The sequence below is a fragment of the Perkinsus marinus genome (assembly GCF_000006405.1).
Source record: "Perkinsus marinus ATCC 50983 genomic scaffold scf_1104296945300, whole genome shotgun sequence".
Classification (NCBI taxonomy): Eukaryota; Perkinsozoa; order Perkinsida; family Perkinsidae; genus Perkinsus; species Perkinsus marinus.
The window spans coordinates 206,909-215,663 of record NW_003211161.1 but is presented as its reverse complement, the minus strand read 5'-3'; the positions used below and the strand labels follow the sequence as shown (position 1 = coordinate 215,663).

General features: G+C 46.2%; 2 protein-coding genes across 2 annotated transcripts; one reads left to right on the top strand and one right to left on the bottom strand.

Moving 5' to 3' along the window:
* Positions 1-2,080: 2,080 nt before the first annotated feature.
* On the top strand, positions 2,081-4,800 carry Pmar_PMAR009857 (conserved hypothetical protein; the record flags this gene model as incomplete). Its single annotated transcript, XM_002779801.1, has 7 exons — positions 2,081-2,470; positions 3,347-3,512; positions 3,561-3,700; positions 3,746-3,826; positions 3,875-3,962; positions 4,010-4,101; positions 4,612-4,800. 7 exons carry the CDS (start codon positions 2,081-2,083, stop codon positions 4,798-4,800), a joined length of 1,146 nt encoding a protein of 381 aa, XP_002779847.1.
* Positions 4,801-5,723: 923 nt separating this feature from the next.
* Pmar_PMAR009856 (Renin-2 precursor, putative) lies at positions 5,724-7,052 on the bottom strand (the record flags this gene model as incomplete). Its single annotated transcript, XM_002779800.1, has 1 exon — positions 5,724-7,052. One exon carries the CDS (start codon positions 7,050-7,052, stop codon positions 5,925-5,927), a length of 1,128 nt encoding a protein of 375 aa, XP_002779846.1. The 3' UTR covers positions 5,724-5,924.
* Positions 7,053-8,755: the final 1,703 nt, after the last annotated feature.

Genomic DNA, 8,755 nt, shown 5'->3' with positions numbered 1-8,755 from the left:
GCTCATCTTCTCAGGTATCGCTTCTTTTTATTATACCTTAATGAACGTGGGCCAAAACGGACAGCAAATTATGGTATATCTTTGCTGAGCAAAGATATACCATAATTTCCAACTAGAAGCGTAGTATCGTAAAAACTTTTTTAGACTGATCCATGATGAACCCTATAGTGCCTACAGTTCATAGGCTAGCGACCATCAAGCTCCCTGACAGTCTGTTCTCGAGTCGAGAATCTCGACCATGTTTAGAGAAATGTATGTGCGCACCGGACTTTCGCGCAAACTATAGCTGCCATACTGGTCTCAACGATCGCTTACCGCGCCTTATTCGACAGATGTCTCAGTTGCTTCCTCCCGAGAAGGTTATTTCGGGACACTCTGATTCGGGAAATATTGTGAAAAAATATACAAGTCAACCGAGGTCAGAATTTTGAAAATTTCTTGGTGACTATTTTTATTGTTGCGGCCCGCAACTTGCGGGTTCGGCAATACAGCGAGGTGATTGCTGAGCTGCTCAGCTGAGGTAATCGAGACCATATTCCGAGACTACTCCTATGACAAAGTGCAGAAAATACTATTGTGGACGTAGGTGCCGAGCCAGCAGCGTGATGAGGCGATGTACATTAGAGAATACCAAATTTCCATCTGAAGACCCCACCCCTAGGCGTGTCTCTAGTTGAGTCGGCGAATGACCGACTTCTCCAATTGGTTGTGTTGACGACGCTGAGATGGAGTGTAACATATCATGATATCGCAGGGTATGGTAGTAACTAGTGAAAGGGGTGTGCGATCAGACGGGATGGTATTTGATCATAGCAACAGCAATGATAACGCAACGCAACGAAACGCAATGCTTATTGCCGGGCTTTACGGGCTAGCAGCCGATCGCCCTCAAACGTATAATAGCCGGCTCAGAATCACCCGCACTGCGGGTCCCGCAGAGACAGTGAGGCTATAACCCCGTCGACATCAGAGATATGTGGCTGCTACTACTACAACGAGAGAGAAAGGTAAATAATGCAAAGAGCGGGGCCAGATATAATACGTGAAATAAAAAAAAGAGCTTGAAATGATAGGGAAAGAAATACAACTACTATAAAGAGGACGATATGGATCCCGGGCAGCTCTAACATATGCAAAGGTAATGACATCGCACGATATATGCTACGAGAAGCACAGGGAGGGTAATGAACCACCAGAACAGGGTTTACACGGCTGACAGAAGACAGCTGCCGTTGGTTAGGGGAAGTAAGTCAAGTCGACGACAGCACAGTAGACGCTCCTCTTGCTCCTTCGGCACTGGGCAGAATACACCGGGAATCATGATGGTGAACATTGACAGTAGGATTGTCGAGAGCGAGGAGGCATCGCGATAGTTACCAGTGCATACAGTATACCATGGTAGACCATGCTCGCTGCAAAACCAACTGAGGTAGTATTCGAAAAGGATAATAGCCCACAGCCACTGGTGTTGCACGTGGTGTTGACGTCTTGTCCACCAAACGATTTCGGGCACGACGCCGAATTGATAGTACCTGGAACGACAAGGAAGAACGACGCGACGCGGGGCGAATGCGAATGCATAAAATGAGACAACTGAGCAAAAGAACACGGGAGCACCTGTTGGGTAAAGGTAGTAGCAAGTACGACGTAACTCAGTAGAAAGAAAGGACGAAGCCTGACAAAAGCCAGGGCAAAGGTGAAAGCAATCCTCGACAAGTAGACAGTGATGCAGGAGTATCATGAGACAAAATCGTGAGGGGGAACGGTTTCTACGTGAATAGTCATTTGGATGATTTCCCGGGAGTGAAAAAGTTGGTCGGAAAGTAGCAAGGGAGTGAGCTGGATGTCGCAGTGTGGCAATGCTGATAGCACTCTTATCCGAAGTTTCCCTAGGTCAACTTGACATCATTCGACTTTCACGGCCAAGATATGTAATAGTGAAAAACATATTCCACGACTACTGCGTATCGCGAATATCGCATTTTTCGCTGAATATTACATCGCTTCACGTAAAACGGGTGGAACTCCATTGAATAAAATCGTCGTCGTTCGCTGGCTTCGGGGATTTATTTTCTCATCGATGCTCCTCAGGATGGACGAAACGCAGTTGTCATCAGCAAGTAGTGCGAATACGTTAGTTGAATCAGTACATGTTCCCGAGGCGGCGAATCCCCCTGTTGTTGTGGAGAAACCAATTCTCGATCGGCTTGCTGAAAGCGGAGATGAGGTTATTAAGGAAACCGAGATTGTGCATAAGGAAGTTGCGGAGGAGGAGGCTGAGCAGCAAACAGATCTGCCAACTGCAGTGGACAGCTCTTCGAATGAGCCTCTGGAGAGGAACGATGGTTTTACGCATGGACAGATGAATATTTCGGCTAAAGACGATGAAGTGACGATTGAGCAGAATGAAGTCTCTGGTGAAGAGGAAAGTCTGCCAGCAGTCAAGGGCTCGGGAGAAGAAGACACGCAGGTGAGAGAATAGTCGTTGTAGCATCACCGAATTGAGATGAAATGCAATCTAGGGGTATGCATACTAGTCTTGTTTCGCGGTTCCTCCATCTTACGTAGTAGCTGTTGTGAGGGGACCGATGTTTTCTCACTCACATTTCGCGGTATTATTATCTTATATCACCTCCACCCAAAGGGTGAGTTTGCTTAGTCGTTGAGACTTGTTGGACAAGTCTTGTTCCCATCAAAATTCCTCTTCGGAATTCAGTTATATAATATAGAAATCAAAGTTCGACCAGTTGAAGCAGTGGGGAAGCGAGGAAAGCAAACGAGCTCCGTGCACTGAGGGGTGTGAGCGCCCAAAGAGACGAAGCCCTGCGGAAGCTTCCCTCAGTCACCGAGCGAGAATCTATCGCCGTTTAAAACGTTATTACACTGTATATCAATTTCGTCCTCAAATTGTGACTCGGTGCTTACGCGTGTATCATAAATATGCTATAATTCACTGTGAGTAGAAAGTACTCTATATGCTGAGTATAATATCACTACTTTAGTGTATTCGCGATCCTCAACGACTATCGTAGCCGCTTCGAATTTGGTGACTTCACTTCCAACAATGTCACATGACGTGGCCGCTTATGTGACGTCTACTGGCTGAGTTGACCCTAGTGTAGAAATGGAGTATATTGGAGTTTCACCGTAGTGATATGAAAAACACTACTGTAAAATATATTTCACGACTAGTGCATAGCGCGAACATCGCCTTTTCCACAGATTATTACGCTACTTCACGAAAAACGGGTGAAACTCCCTCGTAAGTATCTTTAAGTGATGTTGAAATTTTGTCCATCCTATTATTCGTGTGAATAGTTTTCCTGTATTATTCGTTTACGATCAGGTGGCGCAAAATGGAAATGATCGAGTATCAGTTGAGGAGATGGAAACCATCCCGGCTGTCATCACGGTGAAGGGAGGGCCGCCCGAGAAGGAAGAGGAGGAGGAGGAGCCTGTGGATCTTGATACACGAGAAGGAGTTATGGCATTACAGCGACGTCAATGTCGCGGTGAGAGCTCGCGTAGATCTTCCGATGGATTGATTCGTAGTCGTTCAGGTCTCTCAGCAGAGGAGTTGATAAAGAAAATTGTAGACTTGACTGGTAGGAGATTCGATGAGGCGGCGCAGGTGGCGAAAGAGATAGAAGGAGTAGAAGCTGAAGCGGAGGAGAAGGCTAGAGCTCATTATGAGGAGGAGGTAGGTACATGCATTGGTGAATGATGTGGGTGAATGTCTATGCAGTTGAATATTGTCACTGATCAAATGGCGGATATGAAGTTGGACTACTTGGAGAGGATAGACTCTATTATGGCTGATCATGCGGTGAGATTTGGGCAAGGTGTGGTATGGCGAGTCCGCGTTGCACTATAGGGCGATATTGCTAGTATTAAGGGAGAAGTTGCAGCGTTGGAAGTCGCCCTTGACTCTATCAACGAAGATAAGGAAGCCGCTATGCATGGTGGGCCTCCATCGTGGCTCGTCAGGATGGGTACTCTTGTGAATCAGTTGCTTTCGATAGTCAAACGGCTCTGTCCTTGTCGATGGATCTAATGCATGATGAAGGGGATGTTCGCGGCGTCATCGAAGATCTTACGAAGGTGAGTCGCGCATATTGTGTAACGAGATCGGGTATCGCGGGGGGGAACAAGTGCCGTGGAATACAAGCATGGTCAACAAGTACATGTATTGATGACGATATGAAAATGCTGAGAAAACTATGGGAAAATCTTATCTGTACGCTTCTATCGAAATTTGTGTGTGAACTTGTATAAATATTGAGGAAACTCCTGAGCTCAGCGATTCAGGAAAGCGAACATATATCTCGCCAACACTGTCATAGATGGATGCACGGGCGAGAGGAGATGTGTTGGTCGTTGATTGGGTGCCTTATAGTTGCCTTCTATTCGTCCCGAGACCCACAAGGCTGTTTTGGGCACACTTCCTTCGCCGTTGCGTCCTGTTTATAGCGCTGGGGTGCTCAAGGTGAGGTTGCTGTTGTTCATAAGTGAGGCACTCAAGCAGCTTATTGATATTCGGAAACTCCGAATCGGAATTACTGCGTGCCTAAGAGCTCCTTACTTGATGAAGAGATGACGTAGGAATCTCAGGTCCGCTTCGAGCGACAGATTCCTCGTATGGTGATCTCGGCGTTCATGCCAGAGAAGAGCAGTATGATGGGAACTGTCATGGCTCGTATTTTCGCCTCCCTCTACCGGTTGGATCGAAACGATGCTGATGAGTTGAGGGCAGAGGGAGCGCAAGATGCTCCCGAGGAGTGTAAGAATGAGTGTCGCTAGAGCCAATTGTGCAAAGTCTCATTGTATACAAAGGAATGCCTTATGGAAAGGGTGGGATCAATTCTATCTTCTTCAGTTTATCGATCATCTCTCTTGCCTTTCACAGACCCTACATCGAAGAACCTCAATAGCATAACACGGGCGGCTCGCTGCATGGATAGAGGCGAGTACGTTACTGAGCATAAGTCGTCGTTCATCGGACTTGCTTTTTAGCCTGGTCGGTGCCGTTCGTCATTTGAGAACTACAAGCGGGAAAGCTCGAGAAACAATTGATGAATGGCTGAACGAGGCGGGTAAGCTCTCGTGGGCTTGTCGTGCTTCCAAATTGACCATGTATTTTTGCAGTTACCACGTTGGAAGTCTGGCAAGCCATGGATGTCATCCGAGGCGATTTCGATTCAGTAATTGCGAGTCATCTGTGGCTCACTTATATTCGTGTTATGAGAATCAACACCGCAACTTATTATCGTGTTGTTAAAGTAGGATATCATCTTGTAGAGTCACCCTGCCATACAAGAAACCGCAAGCAATATTCGACGAAAATAGGGGAATTGATAAATTCATAGTCTTCATATTGAACCGCTCGATAGACTGCTACGGCATCAGAGCTTTTCAAATCAGAGACAGTATCAATATGACAAAGCTCAAAAGTGCTACAACTCATGGAATGTTATATCGCCCTTGTCTCTTAGTTGCAAGCGTCTAAGGCACATAGTGTAGTCTCGCGCCCCATAACCTTTCAACATGGTCACACGGTTAGCCAGTCACTCTAACCCCAGTGCATCATCACGACATCACAGCATGTTCACTTTGGAGCTCATCGGTGAAGTTTAGTGGCCAAATTGAGTTCCTTGTTCGGCAATATGATGCACTCATGATGAACTCAAGAAGCTCCAATGTTTCAACACGTGTAAGTTTAATCCTAATCTGCTGACATAGCCGAAAATATTCTCTCAATGAAACGAATGATTCGCCGAATAGCATTGCTCTAAATATCAGATGTAGAACCACGCTACTAGAATGGCGAATCCAGCTGAAGGTCTTTCCACGGAACGGTCATGAAATGGCCAACGATAATGGATGGCATTCTGCCGTGGACCGTGGGTTCAAAAAGAAAGAATTGTTCACAGAGAATGCGATTTCAACTTCCCGATTCCGACTCGTTTGAAAGTAGGGTCGAACTCAAAGTAGTTACCGATAAGCATACGATCGAGGAAATACCAAATATTCCCTTTGTCCTCCGAGATCAGGAGTGAACAAACGTTAGATGTATTCCTGGCATAGTTCATGTATGTCATCGTAAATGGAGTTATGCCCTTAGGGCCCAAGTCAAACCTCAACAGTGGCAACTTACTCATGTATTGGCAAGGGAAGAACCATATCTCCTCCCTTGGGTCGAACTTGAAGTCGACATGCGTACCCGCAGCCTTGTCAGTTTGAGCTTTGATATCCTTAATGAGACTGTCAAAGTATAATTTTGGGACGTATAGATAGTTGGAGCCGGTGTCGAGGTGCAAGTTCATATTGATGCCAAGAGTTATATGTCCATCACCGACTTGCAGCTTGTCAATATTTACCATGTATTTGTTGTCCGTAGAGAAGTCGACGTACTTCAGTCCACCCTGATATAATGCAGGATCGCCTCCACCCAGGAGTAGGCCTCCATCAACGGTTTGCTTTGAGGGATCAGCTGGAGGATACAAGTAGAGAGCAAAGATACCCGTCGTTACAGTTTTTGATGATAGCAACTGCGTCATTAGAGACGGGAAATTCACAGCACCTTCATCATAGCCGAGACCCATCGAGTTAGTCGGCACAACTTGACTGACGGGAGGATTCTGGTCGAATATCAGTCCGAAAGTGAGGATCGGCGACACCTGACCCACCGTCAATTTCGCTTTATGCTGAAAAATGTCCACCGTGTATTTGTCGTCGAAAGTAATAGTTCTCGTCACTTTACCCACAGAGCAAGGCTTCGAACATTTATAACACCCCATGGCCCATTCACTGCAGGGACGTCCACTGGCTCTCTCCAACCAATTCTTCCAGATGAGAAAGAAGAAACCCGATCCAGTGTCAACGTGAGCATGTAGCTCCTGGCCATACGCGTCGACCAGAGTATGAAACAATCCGAAACCCATAGGCATTTCTTCGTACTTGACGTCTAGCTTGAGAGTTTCTCCCCGAGAGACCTTCAACACATGGAATACATAAACCAAGGCGAGCAGTCGAACGGGCATAGGAGAACGCATTTTGGTCAATATTTTGGATCTCAACACAGCCAAGTGCCACGTTTTTGTCTCACGGCTCGGGCGCACCTGCTGGCTCGCGCCAGAAAGTCTCGGCAACTGAAATCATCAAAAGGAAATCAACGGTTTCAATTCGGTTTCAATCGGTTTACTGACCGAACCGGTGCGATTCATCTACCGATCGAAACCGAAAATCCACGACTCCCTCGGTTGTTCGATCTTTTCTCCCGGCACAGCATGTCGTGCGCTTCGTGCGGCACAATCTGTGCCACACAACGCGATATAGAATGGATCCCACCTAGGTCCGCAACTAGAGTGAGACATTTGAAAAGCTTTTCCGGAGACCTGCCCGGCCGGGGGTCACAGGGGGTGCCGCCATCCCGCTGGGACGTTTAAAATGCACATACAATTTTTTTAAAAAAATTTTTGGTATCGTGCTTTTGTTTACATCACTCATAGAATAAATACGTCGGCTCATCGATGACAGCTATTGATAACTGCGATTTCTGTAGCTACCTTGTCGTTGATACACAGTGTCTGATGACCGCAGATACTTAAGTGGAGCTCAGAAGCGCAAGATCGTGAAATTGAGAGAAGAGGGGACTAGGAAGCAACGTACACCCCTCCCCATATTCTTAGCATATCTGGTTTTTCGACTCTTGTACAGCCACCACAACGAGTATCATCTTGCGGCTCAGGGAGGTATGTACTCGTGGCTTTACCTGATATGGCCTTTAAGTTTCAGAGCCTAACTCTTCGTAGTTAGTGAGAAGTCGAAGACCGGTAAAAAGTTTTCTCCACATATTCTTAGCATACACGTGTTAAAATTATCTCATATTTGGACTCATATGAGAGTGAAACATGGAGGGATACTATTATGAACGATTCTCTTTCTGTTGATGTAGAGCATTAAATCAGTAGCGGAGTTATAGATATACTCCCCCAGTAAAAGTTGGTATTTTGAGGCGCAATTTTAACACGTGTATGCTAAGAATATGTGGAGAAAACTTTTTACCGGTCTTCGACTTCTCACTAACTACAAAGAGTTAGGCTCTGAAACTTGAAGGCCATATCAGGTAAAGCATATGTACATACCTCCCTGAGCTGCAAGATGATACTCGTTGTGGTGGCTGTGCAAGAGTCGAAAAACCGGTTATGTTAAGAATATGTGGAGGGGTGTATAAGCAGCTCAGGGTCTAATAAGCGGCCCTATAAGCATCTATAAGCAGCCCTATGTCTGCAGTAAGCTTTCTGAGTCGAAGACTTCGACTGAGATGGCATCTCAGATGGCTAATAGTTTTGACTACAACGATCTGACCAAGGGTTTTTTTGAACGAAAAGCACGGAGGATACCACTTGTCGTTTCACTGACAGGTCATATCCAAGACGAAAGGCCGCTGGATGCCATCCAGCTGATGCGACGTACTCTACCTTTGACTGTCGCGAATATCCTCAGTGATATGCATGTATGCATGTTCATAAATATGCAGTTGCTTTGTTACGTCATAACGTTAGAATAGGATGGGTCGATAGTTTTAGGGAAGTCGAGACCCTCGACTCGGGAGCAACACATGGCAGCGAGTTTCAGGGTCTGTGTTCGAGTTTTGCAACTAGCGTGATCACTCGAACTTAGAGAGATCACGCTAGTTGCGGCCCATGCGATGGGCTAACATGTCATGTTGTCCCACGAGTAGCAACTTCGGCCA